Below are 22,538 nucleotides of genomic sequence, written 5' to 3'. Positions count from 1 at the left end.
AATCCAAGACTTGTATGTAGAAAACTTTGAGTGAATTAGGCTGCAATACCTTGCTTACCAGGGAAGTGAACTTAACCTGACTGAATTCTGACTAGACAGGTATAGTGGATATTCATATACTACGTTGATACCCAAGAGGAATGGCAAATAGAGATGATGGATTTGCACTCTGAATTATAATTTGCCCTCTCGCTATTCCTTTTTTCCTTCTCCTCTCACCCCTCCCATCTCTAAGTGCTTTAACATACATAAGCAATGAGTGCTTATGGGCTGTATTTGTTTAATGTTTGTGTATATAAAAATACCCTAACAAATATATATTTTTAAAAGAACACATTTTTCTAGGCACCCTGTTTAGTGTCCAAAACAGTCCTGATAATACCTCAGAGGCAGAGCAGTGGGAATGACACAATAATAGGGTGACCATATTTGGGAAACCAAAAAAGAGGACACCTAGTGTGTGTGTGGGGAAGCAGCTTTCTGAGTCCTGCAGAAAGTACTTTATTCCCCCGCCACCTTAAAGAACCCAATTGGAGTGGAGGAGAGGAAAGGATTTCATTCTGCAACACCACCATCCACTCCAATTGGGGCCTTTTCTATAATGTCTACGAATGACCCACTTTCCCCTTTAAGACCTCAATTGGAGCTTGGGGTGGGGGAATGATGTGCCTCAAGAAAGCATGTCATTCCCTCCTGCCATGCTAATGGCAGCCTTAAAGGGGAAGGTGTGTCATTCCAGGACATTATTGAAAATTATAGAAAATCCCCCGACACCATGGAAAGAACAAAAACCAGGACAAATCCGGGGAAATCCTGACAGTTGGTCACCCTACACAATAAGCTTATTCTTCCTTCTAGCCTAAGCTTCTAGCAGTGTGGTATAGTGGTTAAAGTGCTGGACTGGGACTCAGAAGATCAGGGATTTGGTTCTCACTCAGCCATAAAGTTCACTGGGTGACTTTGTGCAAGTCATAGACTCTCAGCTTAACTTACCTCACAGGATTCTTGTGAGGATAAAATGGAAAGGAGGAGGGCTATGTAAGCTGCCTTGGGTTCCTTATAAGAGCAAAAAATATCAGATACAAATGTAATAATAATAGTTTCTGAAGCTCCTGCAGCTTGTCCAGAAGCAGTATATTGCAGGTGATGGGAACATTGTGGGCTGGTAACCCACAAACTACATGTTCTTTGTGATAATCACAGCTAGGCCATGTTTATTAGCATGGGCGAGCCAACTGCAGTTGTGCCTATGTAACTCCTATGAACTGGTTTAGCCCAATAGGGATGGAGTCATTGTTCAGGAGAGAGCAAGGAGGAAAACAGTCAACTTGTACAATGGACCTAAATAATAATTATGGGCTCTTATACTTGGTAGAAGGCCTACGACCTTCACGGTGCAATTAAGAATTTTGTCATTTGCTATTGTACTGTTGCTTTGGGACTAAAGCTATCTACAGAGGAGAACTGAAGTGTCCCAACAACTTGGTGAACCCCCAAAAAACGTTGCAGTGGCTAACTACAACGTTTTGCAAGCAGGACTTACATATATCTCTTTTGACTAAGAGGTACTATTATTTCTATTGTTCTTATGTGAACACACTATTTATGTATAACTGTGGTTCTATCTAAAGGCAGTTTGTTTAATCCAAATCTATGCACATTTATTCTGATTAAGCCCCATAGGACCGACAGAGACAGAGCTTACCCTAAACAGCAATCGTGGCAATAAACCCCTTGCAACAGGAAGTCTAGTCCATCCCCACTGAGACGTTTCCTGTTGTCTTCTTGTTCTGTTCTACTATCACTACTTAGAGCAATGTCGGCAAATGTTCTAAAGCTTCGTGAGCCACCAATATTCGTAAGTAGCTTCTATAATACAGCCTTAATTAACACCAGGGTGGTCAATTAGAAATCACCCACACCCCCAAAAAAGAGGGCAAGGCATCATTGACAAAAGAGGACACAAAGTTACATAACATTTGCATATGCTGATTTATAGGTATATACACACCTTGAGAAATAATGGGTGTAATTGAAAAAGAAAGAGAATACAGCTCACCATAGTAGATAGATGGTGACCATGTGACCTGTGTGCCTGCTCAGTATGTTATCCAGATGCTGCTGATGGCCTCTTGTTGTGGTTCTTCAATCTTTAGACCAGACATGGACTGGGCAGCTCTTCAAAGAGAGGGTTCCTTCAAATGGTGGACCGTTCTGTGAACACTCTTGAAATAAATAAAGAACTGTCCTCAGTAAACTAGGAGACATGGCCACCCTAAATAACACAAACCTGAGCATGGGGCAATCATCTGTTTCCCAGCCTTAAATAACGTGGTGCTTTAAAGGTAGAAAGGCATGCGAGAGAGCAGTGCCTGAAGCTTCCCTGGTGCCGTCCAGTGTAAACCTGAGGCAGCGAGTGTGGCAGTGATGCATTCTACTCTATCCCCATTGCAGTTGATGTGTGTAAAAGGGAATTTCATTCTGTGAGATTAGTCTATGCTCCAGGTGAAAGGTTAAGAACTGCCCCCAGCATTCCTTCATGGCGGATTCTAGGTGCCTCTTAGACAAAGGAAAAACTTTCAGCCAATCAGTGTTGAATGTAAGCTGTGATGTATGAATTGTATGCACCTTACCTTGTATTGGCAATGTAACCTAGTTTGTTAACAGAGCACGGACCAGTAAAGTCCATTAAAGATAAGAGCACTGACCAATTATGTTACTAACAAGTGATGTAACCAGAGCCTATATATTCCAGAGGATCCCTTTGTTCGGGGAGCTCTTAATTTGCATTTCCCGCTGGAGCTCCAATGTTGCAACATTTACTAATAAACTTTAACTTGCATTCTCCAACCCGGTGTGTTTATTGGCAAAGTATACACTGAGGGAGCGGCCTGTCCAGCCCTCAGGTTTGAGGGCTAACAAATTGGGGAAGCCAGCCAGGAGAAGCTGCTCAGAAGGCCTAACCTTGGTTTTCCTCCCAACGGCTCCTGTTGTCTTGGAGATGAGGAAAAATGACGAGCGCGCACCAGAACACTTTTCTGGGGTCACATTCCTCCTGTCCAGCGTTCTGGGAGCTGGGGGGAGGAGTTCAAAGGTGTATGCTTGGAGAAGCAAGCTAAAATCTGATGGGAGAGAGAGACAGACAGAGAGAGAGAGATCTTCTGAAACGGGTAAGTTCCTTTTATTTCTGGATAAAAAAGGGCCCAAGGGAAAAGTGAAGGGGCAGTGGTAAACAGATCTCACTGTAGAACATACGCTTAGGTAGAACGGAAAAGTAGAGGAAAGGCCTCCCTGTTCTCCTTTTGTTGATTAAGGAAGAATCAAAGCGTTTAAACAGGAGATAGCGTAGACGCTAAGGTAGAGTACCTGAATTCAGAGAAGGAAATCTGAAAGCTGAGCAACACTGCCCTCCTGTCGGAAAAAATAATAGGAGCTGCCCAATCGAAGGTCCCTCTGTCCACTCTGTTAAAATTGTATTTGAAGAAAAATTGGAATGAAATGGTGTATGTAAGTGTTTTCATGTCTTTGTTTTGTGATGGATCAGCTCAAATGCCTTGTGGCTTGTGTGGGGGAGGGAAAGTGATGGTTTTGCATAGCGTGTGTGATGGTATTTTGGTGACGAGGTTTGCCTCAGCTTAGGAGGGGGGAAATGTGGTATTCTAGGTGCCCCCTTTGGCTCCTGTGATGCAGACACACACACACACACACACACACCCCCCTCAATGTGCAGCTCAGGCGCTTGATGTGAACCATGCAGCACCACAGAGGCAGGGAGAAGAGGGGGTCAAATCACTTACTGGATTCCTCTTCAGGTGCCTCTAACCAAGAGGATGGGTTAGAAGAGCAATTAGACAATAGGCAAGGAATCACCGAAAGCAGAGGAAAAGTTACACCCCCCCAGCGCCCAGAGTGCGAAGTGAAGACAAAAGGCACGCAAGTGATGAACGTTAGCCAGTCAATTGAAGTTGCATACAAAGTGTTTTCAAATCGTGAGTAAGCAAAAGAGAGAAAAGAAGATAAACGTGTGCAGAGACAGGAGTCATTGCCAGCAGCAGCAATTGTAGAAAGAGAAAGAGGATGTGAGAATGGCAGAACGTGTAGAAGAAAGGAAGGGGGAGAAGACATCCCCCCACCCTGTGAGAAGAGAAGTTAGAGAAAGCCCACCCTGTGGCCAGAGAGAAGAAGAAAAGACAAAGAAAAGGATGCTGTGCTAAGCCCTTGAAGCAAGCCTTAACTATGAGCCCCAGGCCAGATGTTCAAGCCTTGCTGAGCGCTTTGGTAGAAGATGAGAGAGTGAAGAAGTAGCCAAGTAGCAGAAAGAGAGAAGAATGGAGTGAATGTAAGAAAAAAAAAAAAAAACCCAGAGAGAAAGAAGAGAACGAGAGTGCGCCATCTGCAGGCAGAAAAAGCCATTATGTTGATGCTAAGAAAAAGTTTCAGCAAAAGAAGTTTAGAAAGCCCAGATGCATTTACAGTTAAAGCCAGCAGAAGAGCTGTGCCAAATCACCAGCTTGGAAGAAGCCTTTGAAGAGTCCCAGCAGGAACTCAAAGAGAAGCTGCAAGACAGCGAGTGAGAACACAACAAAGCCCCTGGCCCTTCTAAAACCCAACTGGCTGGGACAAAGACCTACATCGAGAGATTGCTGGGCCACCCCAGTCAAAGTAGAACTGAAAGCTATTGTAAAGCAGTTTCTGTTGTATAGACTGCTTCATGAATGCCAATCTCCACTTAACACCCTGAATCCAGCTACTCGTGGAGCAAGAAGAAAGATTGCAACATGATTGCATCCAGATCATTAAAAGTGTTTATGCCAGCAGGCCTGATCTCAAAGATGCCCCGCTGCCCAATGCAGATGTAGAGTTTTATACTGATGAGAGCAGCTTCATGGAAAATGGAATCCAGAAATCGGGATATGCAGTGGTCACTTTGTGGGACACAATAGAAGCAAAATCTCTGCCTCCCAACACCTCTACACATAAAGCAGAACCTATAGCTCTTACCAGAGCTCTTCAGTTAGCAGATGCCAGCAAAAGCCCTGTGAAGCATGGGACAGAAATCTTGAACTTGCTTGAAGCTGTCACCAAACCAACTCAAGTAGCAGTGGTGCATTGTAAAGCCCACCAGAAGGATGACAGTGAGGTCACCAAAGGGAACCGGAGAGCTGACGCAGCGGCAAGAAAGCAGCCCAAAGAAGAACCAAAGAAGTCCCAGTGTTGGCCCTTGTGCCCCAAGTGAAGTTACCAGAAGAACCACCAGAGTATACAACCAAAGAAAATCAGCTTGCAGAGAAGCTGAGAGCCGTGGAAAAGAAAAATAGATAGTAGATCTAACCAAGAAGAACATCTGTTGGTGCCAAAGCTAATTCTCAGACCTGTGAATCCAAGAATACCATCAGAGCACCCACCTGAGAGCAGATGCCATGGCCCAAGGTCTCCTGAGAGTCATAGTGAGACCCAAGATGCAGAAGATTGCCGATCAGATAGTACAGAAGATGGCCTGTCTGTTGTACTAACAATCCCAAAGTTTCTCCAAAGCCCCCTCCCAGGGCAGGGAGACCTAGACTCTTAGCTGATGAAATCGTGGCAAGTGGACTTTCTCCAGAGTCCCCAAGAAAAGACACTTGAAATACCTGTTGGTATTTGTAGATACTTTAACCAGATGGACAGAAGCCTTGAAAAGACAGTTAGCAAAAAATCTGTCAAGAGACTTACTTAAAATAGCCAGAAGCTTTACCCCTTGCTTTATTTAGAGTTCACATTGCCCCTAGAGCTAAATTGGGAGTTAGCCCATTTGAATTAAATGTATAGAAAACCCTATCCTCAGAGTCCAGTGGTGGTGCATGGGAGTCAAATGAATGTAAAGAGGGTAGTGTGGGTCAAAAGTTATTTGCACTCTCTCTCGGCTGTGTTGTTTTCTCTCCACAGATATCTCCACAAGTGACTTCCCTTGCTGTTGGACACTCCAGTCCATAAGTTCCAGATTAGAGACGAGGTCCTGATCCAAACATGGAGAGACGAGCATCTACAGCCTAAGTGGAGAGGGCCTTACTTAGTGATCCTCACCACACATGCAGCAAAAAGGTCCAGGGAATAAAAGCATAGATTTATTATACCAGAATAAAAGCAGTTCCAGACACTCAGCCCAGAGGAAAAGAGGGTAAGAGTGCCACTCCGGAAGCTGGCACAAAAACAGGACAACATTGGACAGTTGAACCAATAGAGGGACTAAAGTTCTTGTTCAAAAAGCAATAATGATGTAGAAAGTAACTGTTCTCCTCTGCCTAATGGGAGCGGGAGAATAGTTGTCAAAGTGGTCTGTAACAGGACAAAGTGGACTGATGAAGAAATTTGAATCACACCAAAATGTGTGGGTACACATTGCTCAGCAGATAGTGAATACATCTCACTTCTGTTTGAAAGGGGGGACCTTGCACAATAGGCAGACTCACTATATGGCTACCAAACAAGCCTCAGCTTCGCCCCCAACCAACCACACCATTCCATCGCCAAAAGCGGGGTGTGGTTTTGGATGAGTCATGTGACAGCAACATAGATTTACTGAGTAAAGCAGAAACAGTATCTCTGGCCGTGTCACTGGTGGGCGTCCCAGGCTTGGCTGTAGCCGACAGCATGCAGTTAAACAAAGTAGCCTATGCCCTGGCAAAAAGTCTGAACTACACATCACAAGCCATTGCAGCTCTAAGTGCAGACATACAAAGGATAAGAGCTGCAACCCTGCAAAATCGAGCAGCCATCGATTATTTGTTGCTAAGACACAACCATGGGTGTGAAGAATTCGAAGGGATGTGTTGTTTTAATTTGTCTGACAATTCACAGTTGATAGAGTCAAAGGTGCGGAAATTACACGATATTGTGTCACACATTACACAAGATCAAGGACTTGATTTCTCATGGCTCACCTCTTGGCTTCCTAATTTCTCATGGTTAAAGCAACTTTTTGTCTTCCTTATAGCTTTTATATGTATCTTTCTTATGATCTGTTGTGGAGTACAATGTGTGCCTATCTGTTGTAGTGTCTTTAAAAATATGATGCCAGCCTCATCTAACCGTGTATTGCTTGCAATACCAGCTACCCAGGACCCAATTCAGAAGAACAAAGAAGACGCGAAGAAATTCCTAGAGATGCAAAATATGGTCAAGGGATATAAGTCTGTTTTGTAAAAAAAAAACATATATACCTTGAAGGGGGGATTTGATGTGTGTAAAAGGGAATTTCATTCTGTGAGATTAGTCTATGCTCCAGGTGAAAGGTTAAGAACTGCCCCCAGCATTCCTTCATGGCGGATTCTAGGTGCCTCTTAGACAAAGGAAAAACTTTCAGCCAATCAGTGTTGAATGTAAGCTGTGATGTATGAATTGTATGCACCTTACCTTGTATTGGCAATGTAACCTAGTTTGTTAACAGAGCACGGACCAGTAAAGTCCATTAAAGATAAGAGCACTGACCAATTATGTTACTAACAAGTGATGTAACCAGAGCCTATATATTCCAGAGGATCCCTTTGTTCGGGGAGCTCTTAATTTGCATTTCCCGCTGGAGCTCCAATGTTGCAACATTTACTAATAAACTTTAACTTGCATTCTCCAACCCGGTGTGTTTATTGGCAAAGTATACACTGAGGGAGCGGCCTGTCCAGCCCTCAGGTTTGAGGGCTGACACAGTCAGCATGCGCCCACTTGCAATTGTCACCAGCACCTTGGTGAGTATTCTGTGAGAAGGCCTCTCTGAGCAGTGTTTATGAAAATGCCTCTTTTACTGAGGACAGCCTACCACACTTGCTTTAATGAAGGGAGAACACCCCGTGGATAAGGGCGTTGCTAGACTGGGCCAATGGGGTCCTGATCCTGAATGTATTGCAGGGCCCAGGCTCTATTCCACAAAGTCGTGCGTCTATTGGTGCCAAAGGAAGTTGTCCCTTCGCCCCCACCAACTAATTGCTATGCAGAGGGCAATTTTCAAGGGGGTTTCATCTCGGCAGGGACAGGCTAATTCTCCCCTACCAACGCGTTGCAATCCCACCCACCCCAACTTTCCCTGCACGGCAATTAAGCTGAGGCAATGGGGAACTAACTCCCATTGGTTTGGGATGATCTGGGTCAGGGTACAAGTTAATTGAAGTATTCATTTCATTTGAGACCATTTGGATGAGAAAATAATTGGCTGGCTTTGCCTTCCGTAAAATGTAAATAAATCCTGGTAATTATTTCTAAATTTGCATATATCGATATTAATTACCATATGCAGATTTTTCAGAGATTTGTATCCTGTGCCCCAAGGACCTAGCAATGCCCTTTCCTGTGGGATTAAGGCCCCTTATATTTATGTGGAAAAATAACCTTCCTCAGTTACTGAGGCACATTTTTATTCCTCACCTAGCTCTGTGTGTGTGTGTGTGTTGTGTATCTTTCTGGAGCAACGGGCTGAGTTAGGAATGGGAGGCACTGCATTACAGTGGTTCCGCTCCTACCTGGCTGGTCGGCTCCAGGTGGTACTGGGGGAACATCGCTTGGCTCCGTGGATTCTACAGTATGGGCTTCCACAGGGGTCAGTTTTGTCTCCCCTGCTGTTTAACATTTACACGAAACCTTTTGTTGTGGTCATCCAGAGTTTTGGAGTGTATTGTCATCAGTACGCTGATGACACGCAGCTCTACTTCTCCTTTTCATCTTCAACAGGTGAGGCTGTGGATGTGCTGAACTAGTGCCTGGACTGGAATATAATTGCTATAGCAAACCACCACCCATGCTCCTGTTGTGAATGGAGGATTATTCATTTCTACATAATCTATCTAAATTTATTCTAGGCTGCCTTTAAGGATGGAATGTTTCATAAGCTATCCATCAACCACAACAATAGCGTCAGTGCCAATGTATAAAAATAAATACGTTCTTATTCATCACACAGAGAGAACTAGGAAAACATTTTTATTGTCAGCTAATTTAGGGACGGGGAAAGTGAGACAGCACAAAAAGTGATTTTCCTCTGAGAAGGCAGCCCTTTCCAATCTATTTGAGCTGTCAGGGTTTCTTTGAAAACACAGTCATCAAGGCCTCACTGAGGCGAAGCAGCAGACTTGGCCAAATAGGCCAGGCCCAAACCAAATGTCTGAGGTAGTGACCGAACTGTTCATGGCGAATTGCTGGATACAGTTTCAAAGTCCAAGGAAAAACAAGGAAAAAGGCAAATAATCCAGAAGAACTGTGAGGATCAATTCAATTCAGAGCAAAACTGGCCTGGCTGAAGATGTAAATTGACTGGATCCAGACAGATTTTCTGGCAAGGGGGTGGATTTTTTGACATAAGGGTGAAACTGAGCATGTAGTGAAGCAACGGTATGACTGTAGTTTTGTAACGTAAGAGAGAAGGGCATAAGAATCAATTTACAAAGGAACACTCTAATAGTCTGTTTAGCCAGAAACGTTGTGGTGAAGGGAAGATGGGTGTCTTAAGAAGTGGGAATTTTTGCAGAAGAGCCAGAGTGTAAACTCAGGTAGCCTAATACATTTCAAGTTATTTAATTGTACTTAATGAACAATTGGATGGAATAGCGCCCGCACAATTTTCCTTATATCTCCTTGAACAGAAAAGGCCAGAGACTTACTTTTTAAAACGAATGCTGAAAGTGCAGGCTGACGTCTGTGGATTGCTTTGAAATCAATGTGGTTGGTGGTCTAGCAGAGTACTTGTCTCTCAGATAAGAGTATTTGATTCTCTGTCTACCAAGTAGTCTGCTGGGGATGTTTGCCTGTTTGGACTTAGCTTGGTTACCCACTAGGATGTCTGGAACCCAGTAGGTTCTGAAGTTAAATAGGACCGAATTAGCACTTTATGCCAGGGTCCCTGCCTTGGAGAGGTTACAATGTACAATTCAATACAAGGGACATGAGTAAGGGGAGGTAAACAGGAAAAGAATATGCATTTATTTTAGTTACAGTCAGGTATGAGATTGCCTTATTTTGGTGGCAGTGGTGTAGTGGTCAATTGTGAAATGCAACACTCATCATGAATGTCCTCATAGCTAGGCCTTTAAGGAGAGTCCAAAAATGCAGGCAACTGTGTTGTTTATACCTACCCATTCTTCATATTGTTGGGAAAATCCATTTAAATCCAGCTTAGCTCAGAGGGAAGACTCTGAGAAATGGTTCTGTTTCCAAGGTATGTGTACCCAACATAAACACAAACTATTTCAACGTTAATTATTTCAGGATCAACTGAGATTGATTTAAAACAAACTTTAAAGCTAATTCTATGGGTTATGATTTCTGAAAGAAGTTTCTGCATTAAAAAAAAACCCTTGCCATTTAAAATATATACATTTCAAGAAACCTCCAAGAATTTCATTAAATTCTGTTACAGTAATGCTATAGGTTTTAATCCAAGGAAAATCGTTGCTGATAGCTTAATTAATAATTGCAGAGAAATGGCATTCTGTTTAAGTGTTTTTTGTGCTGGTATAACGAATATGCAAGCTGGACCCATCGAATCTGAGGCAGTGTATTATTTGTGACTATCCCTCAACGAGTTACAAAATTGGCCACAATTTTGAGGATATTTTAAATCCAAGTTTTAATTTGAGCTTTACATGAATGTTTTGTGTTTTTATTCCAAAGTGACTTTCACTTCTCCACTCCTTTGCTAAGCTGCTGTACCATAGATGGTTATGCCAAAGTCTTGATGGAAAACTGGATGTGAAGATTTTTAGGAAGGATTTGAAGAATGTAAGAGAGGTGCCATCACAAGTGCACCCTGGGAGGAAGTACTAGGCATAATGGTAATCAAAGATTTGAAAGAAGAGACCTTTGGATGGATGAGGGCGGTTGAGCTGGAGAAACAAAGGTCATGGGGTGGGATGTATTGGGATATTGCAGCAGAGAGATGGGGAAAGAGGAAAGGAATCTTGCAGTGATGCTGGGAAAAGCTATGCTTGTTAAACTTCTGCTTGGGCTGCAGAACAATGTGTCTTATCAACATACTATGCAAGCTACGTAGTTGATCACCTTCATCTATATACACCAAATTGATCCCTGAGATCTTCTGAGGAGGCCTTAGTGGTCATTCTATGACCAACCATGTGTTGTCAGGTCTCAGCACGTAAGCAGGCCTTCTTGGTCGTGCCATCCACCCTCTGGAAAACTCTCCCCATGTGTGATTCAAAAGGTAGAAATTATGGTGAGCTTCAATAACTACTGGAAAATACATTTCTTCACTCAGTGTTTCCCTGAGTTGTAATCACTCATGATAGTGCTCTGTTTTACTGCTTTTGTAGTAATAGTTTTAAGTTATTTATTATTTTCAACTGTTTTTATCTTTGTGTTTTTATGTAAACTGCTTGGAGATCTTGGGATGTGAAGCAGCTTAAATAAAAATTAAATACAATGGTATAGATTGCAAAGTCAATTTGCCCATGAACTGGCAAAATGCGTTACCTTTATGAGCAGTGTTATTAGTGGTTATTTTGCCTGAAAGAAGCCATTTTAAGAGTATACTTAAGGGAAATTCAGTATGCCATGTGTAAAGAGCTTGTGTAGTAGGTATATCAATGAAGTCATTCATTAGAGTGTCCAAGTACTTAATATTAGTGGAACAGGCTATATGGAAGAATTAGATTTTATATATTAAGTTAACATGTTTACATTCTTATAATTGTTATTGTTACACTGTTACAATACAGCCTGCACAGAAGTATATGTTTTCCTTAACTTTGGCTTCTATTATTCTTCAGTGCTCCCAAAGGGACAGATCTCATTCACACCAAGTGGGGTTTTCAAATGTTTATTTCACCAACAGCTCTTCCTTCTTCCTCTCACTTTTTAACCTTGCCCTGGGCTGCCACGGCCTCCATGGCCTTCCGCACGGTCTCTTCATCACCCAGGAACTGCATGGGCTTTGTAGGTTTCAGGTTGTCATCCAATTCATACACAATGGGAATCCCAGTTGGGAGGTTGAGTTCCATGATAGCTGCATCAGACATCCCTGTGTGATGACAATGAAGCAGGTCAGATCTCCCTCTGCTTGTTCTCACAGCCAGCCTTGTAAATAAGCCCACAAAAGTTACTCGCCTACAATGTTTTTCATTAGCCTGCTAGGAGGCATTTCCACGCTGGCTGTGGAGAAGGTGAAACCCCCTTCTCTGTGGATGGTGTGGAAATGGAGGCTACTAGGCAATAAGAAAACAAGTTTAAAAATAAGACTTCTACCGAGTAGATTGGTGGAAGAGGGATGGAGTGATCCATCTCCAGTCCACTGTGTTTCCTTGCTGGTTGTGCAGGAAGAGATTTACCTTCCTTTACAGTTAGCATGGAACCAAGCAGGAAGAATGGAGAGATCCATCCCTCTTCCTCTGCCAGCCCGCTCACTCACCTGCATAGAATCCAATTTTATTGGAACAAACAAGGATCAGAAACCACAGCTTGATCTTGCCTTGTTTCAATAAACCATAGTTTAAACTAATCACCGTTTTTACTTGTTGCATATAATGACCCACCATAGTTAGTTTAAACCTGGAAATGGATGCTACCGATCTCCGTTTTACAGCCGTGTCAGATGAATGAAAGGGAGATGAGAGCCCACAAGCTCAAGGTTTGTTCATGTTGTCCTAAATCATGGTTACATGTTACGCCCAACCCAGCCTAATAAATCTGTCAGTCGTAAATGTACCACAAGCCTCATTTTTTAAATCTTTGCAACAGACTAATAGAGTTAGCCCTCTGAAAGATATTTCTCTTTCTAAATGTCCTACGCAGAGATCCAGTCTAGTGAAAAGTGTTCAGGGCAATGTTTATAATGAAGTATGTGTGTTCCTTTCACCGCAAGTTACACACTGACTGTGCAGCAAACACAAGCGACATATTCCTATCTCCATGGGAATCGCTAAGCTATGAAGTGTTCCAGGAAGGCAGTCCAAGCAGCTACCGGCAGAGGGCACTGTGGAAGCTCTGAGAGAGCTGGAGTGAGCTCGCTTGACCTATGTCAGCTGTGTTCTCTTCCTCTCGAACTGTGAGACGGCTCCTTGGATTGCCCGTGACCTTTAGGGATAGGGCGCATTTGCAGAGGTTAAGGAAACAGAATCTTGGTGGGGAGGGGAAGCGGTGGGTGCAAAGGCAGGGCCTAAGAGCGAGATAGCAGTAGCCAAGCCTGGGAGCAAGACCTCCCCCACTCTTAAGTCTTGTAATGCGACTCCAGACTGGAAATAGCAACACAACCTTCAGCAGCCTGCATGTCAAAGAGCACTCGGCTCTTTTTATCAGCTGTTGAAGATTCAGGCTTGGTCAAGAGCAGCTCAGGCCCGTGACAGCTGAAAGTCTGAATAAAGAAAATGTGTATGTAGAGCAGCCTTCCCTAACCTGATGCCCTCCAGACAGGGCCAGCCCTACCATTATGTGGGGGTCACGTGCCGGCATCAGGCAGCAGAGCAGGAAATAGCAGAGAATAGCACTCACCTTCTCATCCCACCTTGCCAGGAGGGCCCAGTGCTGCTTCCTATCATGGGTGGCTGCAGCTTCAACAGCCGCCTGCCCACTCGCCCGGCCTACCACTCACTTGCTCAGGTAACTGTTTGATGCTTGCTTCTGTATTCCCAGTCACTTCTGCCTCGTGCCTCAGCTGCCCGCAGGGTTCCTATGAGCTATCGTGAGAGGCTGACCCTGGCCGACTTCTTGCAGGAGTTCTCCGGACCTCTTGTGATAGGTGGGACACAAGGCCGGTGCAGCGGCCAGGATGGCAGGGGCGTGTTACCAGCTAAGCTGGTTGGCCAAGCGAGTGAGAGAGAGGCCAGCCAAACAGGGAGGGAGGAGAGCACACAGGAGTGTGAGCGGCAGCAACAGCAGCAAAAACAGCAGGTAGACCATCAAGGTGGGGTGGGGTGGGAGCAGTGAAGTGGCAAGAGACCTTAGTTGGACACGCTTCTAGATGTGTTGGACTACAATCCCCACCTTGGTCATGCTAGGGATGTAGTCCAACATATCTAGAGGGTTCCAGGTTGGGGAAGGCTGGGGTAATCACTTCTCAACCAGTGAAATCGGTCTCACAAAGATGTCCTGTGCTCCTTAGGAATGCTTCCTGCAGAAAATGCTGCAGACGGCTTGGGACTTTTCGAGGAGGCAGACAGAAGCCACAGAGGTTCCAGTAGGAAGAAGTACGGGTGCATAGCTGGGAAGCCACCGGCCTGGCACTCTGCCTGGCTAAAGGTCACCTGTAAGTGATAGGGTTCTTCAGGACGGCCAGGACCCAGCCGTCTTCTTGGCCTCTGCAAGCATCCCAGCTAGGTCAGTCTGTGGAGCTGAAAGAACTGAATGCTGTGTAAAATGGGTGGCAGGAGCAGAGCTGTATCCCTGCCCCGGAGCAGGGGAGAGGCTGTTGCTCAGTGGCAAAACACCTGATTTTCCTGCAAAAGGACCCAGATTCAATCCACCACCAAGTACAGATGAGAAAGACTGTCTGGAGCTTTGGGGAGCACTGCCAGTCCGTGTAGACTTGACTTCTCCAACCTAGTGCTCTCCAGGTGATTTAACTCCTATCAGCCCCACCCAGCATAGCCAATGATCAGGGATGATGGGAGATGTGGTCCATAACATCTGCAGGGCATCAGGCTGGGGAAGGCTGGTGGAGACAATGCTGAGCTAGATGGACCAATGTGCTGATTCTATATAAAGAGAGCTCCCTATGTTGCTAGCACCTTTGCAGAAGACCCTACTTCAGGCTTCTCCAACCTGGCACCTGCCAGATGTTGTTGGGCTCCAAGTTCCATCAGTCCCAGGCAGCCAGGCCAAAGATCAGAGATGATGGGAATTGCAGTCTGACAACATCTGGGGGGGGGGGGGGAGAATTCTCCATCCCTTCACTACATTTTTAAAATATATATAACTCACTACTATACTAACCCAAATTCTGTGATAGCAAGGGCTGAATTCTATGAACTGTATAAATGATGCAAATCTATCCAATTGCAAAAAAACCCCTCCTGCTTATTTTGCATGATAAATGTTGCTTCTGGTCAAACATGGAAAGTAGTAAAGAGCTCTGCAGATCACTGCTCAGACCCTCTCAGATGCAGCCCCCTCATATTTATCTACTATAACGTCTATCTTTATAGTACTGAAGGCTAGAAACTTGACGACGACGACGACGACGACGATATTTTCAAAGGAAGCAGAGATTTCTAGAGAGGCTGAACTTTGAATGCAGGGTCAACCTCTGTCCTTGCAATGTGTGATTACGGAATCCTTCATGTAAGTAGTTAGAAACCAAACAAATGGAGGTGGGTTTGGCAGCTTTTCCTCATGAATCAGGCAACATGCCCCATGCAAGGTACAAGACATGTGGGATGAGAATTATTATTATTTTTTTAAAAAGATGAATATGCTCATGGCAGCTTGGCAGATGATGCAAAAGGTGGCCCTTACCTTCCAAGTGCTTGACAATCCCCCGGAGGCTGTTGCCATGGGCAGCAATAAGTACCCTCTTGCCAGCTTTGATCTGGGGTGCAATCTCGTCATTCCAGAAGGGCAGGGCGCGGGCAATGGTGTCCTTGAGGCTCTCACAAGTAGGTAGCTCCCCAGACTTCAGACCAGCATAGCGCCGTTCCTAGATGGGGCAAAGAAAAATACGACAAGGATTAAGCATGCAGAGGGTAAAGGCTTATCAGTTTGGGGCCAACCTCAGATGTTTGGCAGTGAATCAATGAGGCTGGGAGAAGAAATGTGCTTCTGTCTGCCTAACATTATAGGTCCATCAGTTATTAATCTACTGGTGGCAGCCAAAATATGTATTACAAATTATTGGAAGAGAGACTGTGCTCCCGCTATTTCAGAATGGCACCTGAAAATATAGCATATTGTAGAAATGTCTTTATACACACACAGAGAGGGCAGGAGAGAGATTGAGGAGAGGTAAATTCTGATGGATTTATGAGAAAGTAGATTCTATTTGTGACATGTTGTAGTACAATGGCTGGTATCCCCCCACCCCAAGTTTATTATGAATTACAGTATTTGAATAGTTGATAATGAAAACTGTATGTATTGTATATAATGGATTTTTATACTTCATATTTGGTATATTTAATATTGGTTTATTAAATAAAATAAGCAAACAGACATCTTGGGTCAATAAAAGGATTCTAGTTCTGCTGAAATTGCAAGTAAGACAGTTTCTTATGTTCTACCCATAGTTGGCTTAGGTTGGAGTCATATAACCAGAAGCTATAAGGCAGCCATTTAAAAGCATTTCATCAAGTATCTTTAACCACATATGGAATTAGTAGCCTGTAATCTCCAATCATGTAGTTAATCCCATTTCTCCTTGGCTGCTTGAAAATCTCAGGAAGAGGATGGATTGGATAGAAATGCTGGGGGTTGACCATGTGGTCAAAGTCTCTCTTTTTCTCTCGACAGTTACAGGTGCCCTGCAATAAGAGGGCTGCCATGTAGTTCCCAGATGTCTGGATCCATTCTCAGGCCTGTTAAAATGATGACTGTAAACTAGGTGTGGGCAGAAAGTACATAGGGATGTACTAATGGATCTCCAAGTGATTTGCAGTAGATCAGCAAGGGTTTCCAACTCCAGTGGCTTAACAATAGCAACAATGAAAAGCCTTTTCCCTACTCCTAAATTAGGCTGCTGAAATAAAAAAGCCTGTGGGCAAACAGGAATAAGTTTGCATGTAAACGGATTTGTTCGGAAGCTCCAGTTCTGGCACTGAAAAGAAGTCACTGGACCGAGCATATGCTCAGAAGCATCTTGTTCTGCAATTCTATGTCTGACTTTCTGAGTCACTATTTTGCATCTGGCTCCAAGTTGGCATATATCAGGGTTCTAGTGGGGAGAAAAAGTAGTAGATCTCACAAGCCTAAAGTCTGCCTACCATTGATGTAGAGATCTGGAATATAAGATTCCTTGCCATCATGTTTAGCCAAAAATGGAAACACCACCATTGGAAAGGAGACCCCTAACAGCTATGATGTGAACACAACTGCCAGAAGGGAGTGAAGGAAGAGGCAACAGGCGCTCATTCCTACATAAGAAAAGCTCCAGTACCCTTTCAGATCACCATGGATCATTTCTGAGAGCTATGCTGGTCAGCCAACCAGTGCTTGAAAATGGTGGCCTGCAGAATTAAAGTAAAAGGGGAGGGGCTATAATTTTGTGCAGGAGTAGAGCTGAAAGGCCAGAACTGAGCAGGGGATTGGACTGGATGGCCTTGACGATCCCTTCCAACTCCATGGTTCTGTGAATTTTGAGTAACAAGAGCTGGCAATGATGTTTGCCTGAGGACTTGGAAAGTTTCTGCTTGTCAGAGTAGACAATACTGAGTTAGATAACAGTAATGTCCCTAGTAGGTAGATGGTGGCTTCATAAATGGAACATAATACTGCTTTTGAATGGAAGCAGCAGCAAATTGGTGGGGTGCTTGACGAGGAGGAAAGAAAGTTCCAATCAATAGATCTTTTGCATATGACCCAAAGTTGGCACCTTTGGTTTGTTCCAATGGGAGCAAGGAGAGAAATAAGGGAGCAACAGAGAGAGAAATCTGCCTACTCCTTTGGACTAGTTTTCATGGGCTCCATACAGCAAACAGGAAAATCCTCAGGCTCTTTGGCTTTTTTTAACCAGACACATTCCACAGGTGGGCCTTCTCTCAGAGAGGCCAAACTCTGTTCTCTGGAAGAGCACCCTAGCCAGCCAGAACACCTTGGCTGCAGAACCACGGAAGGCATTCCACCAGTCACAGAATTTACTCCCAAGGCCATGAGGGCCAGTAGGTCAGACCTTCTCTACACAGATTCCAGCCCACTGGAAGAAATACCTTTTCTTTGTGTTGTTGAATAAAAGGTAAGGCAGCTTTCTCCTGTTGTAACTGTCAAGCCAAAGAAACTGGGCTAAAACCAGGCAGTTACAGGCTCTTGCCCACTTCTGCCTTCTGCTACTGTTTGTGTAGTCTTTGAGATTACGACACAATACTTCATCTCCATTTGGGCCATGTATCACCCTAGCTTTCAAAATGGATCAATACTACCAGGGCCCTCTGCACTCTAAAACCCATCTTGGCATCTCCTAGCATATCCTTAAATATCCTGAACTGTCAAAAACCATTTGGCTGGCAGATCTATTTAATTACGTTTATCTCCTGCCTTTACTCCAAGGAATTCAAGATAGCATGCACGGCTCTCCTTCCACGCCCCCCATTATATTTTCACAAGCACCCTGTGAGGTAGGCTAAGACAGGCTGAGCAGGAATTTGAATCCAGGTCTCTAACTGACAGAAAGTAGACTGGGATCTTCTGGTAGATCTCTGTGTGATTTGTAGTAGATTGACACAATTTCCAACTCATAAGTGTCTAAAAAGAGCAACAACTAAAAATTCTCCCCAAGCCCCTAAATCAGATTGTTGAAAAAGAACGCTTGGGGGAAAACCAGGAGTGGATTTTTGTGTGAAAGAGCTTCTTCTGCTACTGATCATAAATTCCTGGGCTGAGCATGTGCTCAGAGCACCCTGGTATATCTGCCTAGCCGCTCCATTATTTTGCACCTAGGCTCTGTTTGATAGAACTTGGGGTTCTACTAAATACAAAGTAGATCCTGCAAGCCTGAATCTGCCCACCCATGCTGCAGTTTAACCCACTGATCTTCAATGTTTTTCAAGAAGGAGCCACTTTTGCTCCAAGCACCACCATTGAGGCCAGTGTCTGTGTGTGTGTGTGTGTGTGTGTGTGTGTGTTTCACTGGCCATGGGGGCACTCTTGTCTTCCTTAAACAGTACAGCAGTGGTGCTGTGCATCAGACTGGAGGCCCCTCAGCTACTTTACAGCTGAGGAATGGCAGGTTTCCTGACTCCCCACCCCTGAACCCTCTCCTGGTAGCCCAGATCACAGGAGCTGACACACCTCTAAAACAAATAACGAGGTAAATCAAGAGAGCCCCTGCTGAGAGTGAGCAGCAACTGCAAAATAAAGAGAAAATGAATGAAAGAGAGAGGTGGGGAGCCACACTTGAAGTGATCAAGAGCCTCAGGCCTGGCAGTACAGAACAGTGCTCTAACCACTACCCCACACTACCTCTCTACCAGACTGAGTAACCATTTCCCTGCCCAAGTATGCACCGGCACTAACCTTGCTGATGACTTGATAGTAAGGATGCTTTTCATCCATGGGTGGTGGTGGTATGTCAAAGGAGCGCCTCCAGATCTTGACCTGCTCCTCCCCGTGCTTGGCCGCGGTCTCAGCCTTGTTGAGGCCCGTCAGGCCTCCGTAGTGGCGCTCGTTCAGGCGCCAGGTGCGCACCACAGGCAGCCACATCTGGTCGATGCCATCCATAATGTACCAGAGGGTGCGGATGGCCCGCTTCAGCACCGAGGTGTAGCAGATGTCGAACTCATAGCCCGCATCCTTGACAGCCTGGGCCCCTCGCTTGGCTTCCTCGCTCCCCTTCTCGCTCAGCTCGGCGTCGAACCAGCCGCAGAAACGGTTCTCCTGGTTCCAGGTGCTCTCGCCATGCCTCACGATCACGAGCCGGTGGGTCGGCATTGCTCTGGTGGAAAGGAAAGCAAACCGTGTGCTTCAGCAAGGGGCTAGCGCAGAAACACAAGCTCAAGTCCTGCCCTGAGCCACCCACACCCAGAATGGTGATGCCGTCACCTTTTATACTGCTCATCCCCCCACACACTTTAACCCTCCTGACCAATCTGTTCCCTCTTCAGAGAAGATGGACAGTGGCGGGCAGCCATTCACGAAGACCGGGAGAGCATGGGCTTCTGGCTAAGGCCTACTGGCAAAATATAGTAACAAGGAAGCTTCCCCTCTCATCTAGGCCAGAAATAGCCTGAGGCTTGGCATTGCTGTGACCTTTTATCTGTGGAGGTGGGGGGGGGTGCGGACAAGGAATTACACTGCAGGAGTCCCGGCTCCTCTCGGAGCAGAGGGGAGAAAGCAACCTCCTGTTTTCACATTGCTGCTTACCTTCTGGGCTCTAACATGCCCAAGGACAAATACAGAGACTTGTACTGAATTCGCATGTTGCTGCTGCTCCTTTTTGGAGAGAGATGGGAACCAAAGGGCTCAGGGGCGGAGCAAGCTCAGCAAGGCCATTGAGGGAGGTATACAGGAGTTGGTGTTGGAAGGCAGAGGCTTTGAGGGGTGGAGCGTGGGGCACTCTATCAGCCACCCACTCCTCTGCTCACGCAGAGCAATCCTTCAAAATAAGCAGAGCCATGACTGTGAAACAATGGGAGACCTTTTAGGCAAGGTCCTTTTGCTATCAACTTATAACCCAAGTCAAGAGAATAGTACATGCGCAGCATCGTTCCTAGTATCAGTCATAGATTATCCCGCCTCCTCCCAATATATTTTCAATTATTAGTTGCAGTTTCTCACAATAAGTTGAAAATACATGTCCTGGTCTACACATACAGCAGACTAAGAGGGCAAACTCTGATATAGTAGAATAGACTGCACTGCTTTTGAATGAAAGTGGCAAATATTTTCCCAGCTTTCCCACAGCGGAAATAGATATATCTGTAAGTAGAAACCTAGTTCACTAGCCTTTTCCCTGATGTGCTTGCTTTTTACTTGCAGGGAAGTGTTCCACCCTCATGGGGAGAGCATTAAAAATGGCACCCTCATCTGCAGTCTGAAGTGATACAGATCACTTTGTTCCCCTCATGATTCTATTACCTCTGTGGCATGTGTTAGACCAGGTCTATATTTTCACTTCAAACCTTCTTGGGTTGTGTGGGAATTGGGAGTGGAAGGATACTTGCCTTTAGGCTCCTCAGCATACCCGCTTCTTGTAGGAGTAGAAATGTGGCATTCCTGGAGACTGTATGCCTCAGGGGTACAGAAGATGAGGGAAAAACTGCAGTTCGATGAGGGACTCACTCTGTCAGAACCAGGGCCAGTCCAAGACATTTTGCTGACCAAGGCAAAGGACAAAATGATGCTGATAATGTGTCCTCCACCACATCTGAGGACAGCAGGTTAACTTGGGGATCTCTGTGGCACATAGCTCTGACAACTAACACCTCGCTGCCACCAAGTATCTGCTGCCTAAGGTAACTGCTTCACGCTGCCTAATGGTAGGGCTGATCCTGGATGAGGGAGACGGAAGGGCTAATGTACTGAGTGGTCATGCACATTTCATTTCTCTTTAAAAAATCATTTAATATAACCAATTTTCCAGATAGTATCCAATAAATATCCAAATATTCCCACAATATTCCAATAATTACAATAAATATCAAATCCTGACCTAATGGCATCAGTTGGATATGATCGGACTTGTACAAACTTGCAATAAAAGTATTCGTGGGAGTCCATATTCAAACCCTGAGGTGGCTCTTGTAACAAATTCTGGAAGTGACTTTGCACCAATGATGTTAAGGCCAATTTGCTTGTGATAAATTGCTACTGATCTGTTCAGTTCGGTGTCTGCTACTGATTTCTTTTAGCCAATCATATTCCAGCATGCAAATGAGCAACAAGGCTTGGCCATAGACATTCCCAAGAGACTGGCCTCCTCCATTATGTTCCATCACAATCATCAAGGATTGCAATGGAGCCCAGCCCTCCTCCAGCAGAGTGAAGTGGGTGGCCTAAAAGGGCCAAATGTAGCTTTAAACAAAGGCTTTAGAGCCAAATTTGGCCTTTTTAGGCCGCTCTCGTGGTTTGCTGCCAAAATTCGGTGGCAAACTGAGAATTGTTTTGCCGCTGCCAACACAGTGACAAATTTGGTGGTAGGCTACATTTAAGGCTGGGGTTGCACATTCCTGATGTAACGGTCCCAGGTTCAATCCTCCATATCTCCAGGTAGGGCTCGTAAAAACCCTGCCTGAAACACTGTAAAGCTGCTGACAGTCAGTGTTGATCAATGGCCTGACTCAGTATCATTAATTTATATTTATTTAAAATATTTGTCTAACTTTCAGGGCAGAAGCCTTCTCAAATCAATGTACAACAATAAACACATAAAACTGTTAAAATCAAGAGTAATTATTTTTAAAAAAAACACAATAAAAACAGCCCCATGTTTGTACTTAATTTGAGGAAAGCTGACTTGAGGCATTGGTAACCCCAAGATTGGATTACTGCAACGTGCTCTATGTGGGGCTGCCCTTGAAGCTGCTCCGGAAGCTGGAGCTAGTGCAGAATGCTGCAGCTCGGCTGTTGTCTGGAGCTGCCCCTTTCCAGCATGTAACTCCTCTGCTGAGGGAACTGCACTGGCTGCCTATTCGCTACCGGGCCAGGTTGAAGGTTCTTGTACTTGTGTACAAAGCCCTAAACAACTTGGGACCAGGATACCTGAGAGAGCGCCTTCTCCCTTACCAACCTGCCTGGTCACTGAGGTCATCTGAGGACCTGCTCCTGGTGGTTCCACCTAGATCCATCCTCCGATTGGAATCCACCAGGGGAAGAGCCTTCAGCGTGGTGGCCCCCCTCCTGTGGAATTCCCTGCCTCTGGAGGTCAGGCAGGCGCCAACCTTGTACTCCTTTCGGCGCCTCCTGAAAACATCTTTATTCCAAGAAGC

General features: G+C 45.0%; 1 protein-coding gene across 1 annotated transcript; it reads right to left on the bottom strand.

Moving 5' to 3' along the window:
* Positions 1 to 11,783: 11,783 nt before the first annotated feature.
* On the bottom strand, positions 11,784 to 19,645 carry PGAM2 (phosphoglycerate mutase 2). Its single transcript, XM_063139589.1, has 3 exons — positions 19,129 to 19,645; positions 15,424 to 15,604; positions 11,784 to 11,995 (listed from the first exon to the last, which is right to left on the bottom strand). Exons 1-3 carry the CDS (start codon positions 19,540 to 19,542, stop codon positions 11,826 to 11,828), a joined length of 765 nt encoding a protein of 254 aa, XP_062995659.1. The 5' UTR covers positions 19,543 to 19,645; the 3' UTR covers positions 11,784 to 11,825.
* Between the last annotated feature and the right edge of the window lie 2,893 nt (positions 19,646 to 22,538).

Source organism: Elgaria multicarinata, chromosome 12 (assembly GCF_023053635.1).
Source record: "Elgaria multicarinata webbii isolate HBS135686 ecotype San Diego chromosome 12, rElgMul1.1.pri, whole genome shotgun sequence".
NCBI lineage: Eukaryota > Metazoa > Chordata > Lepidosauria > Squamata > Anguidae > Elgaria > Elgaria multicarinata.
Note: the sequence above shows the minus strand (reverse complement) of the source record. Positions and strands in the feature narration are given on the sequence as shown.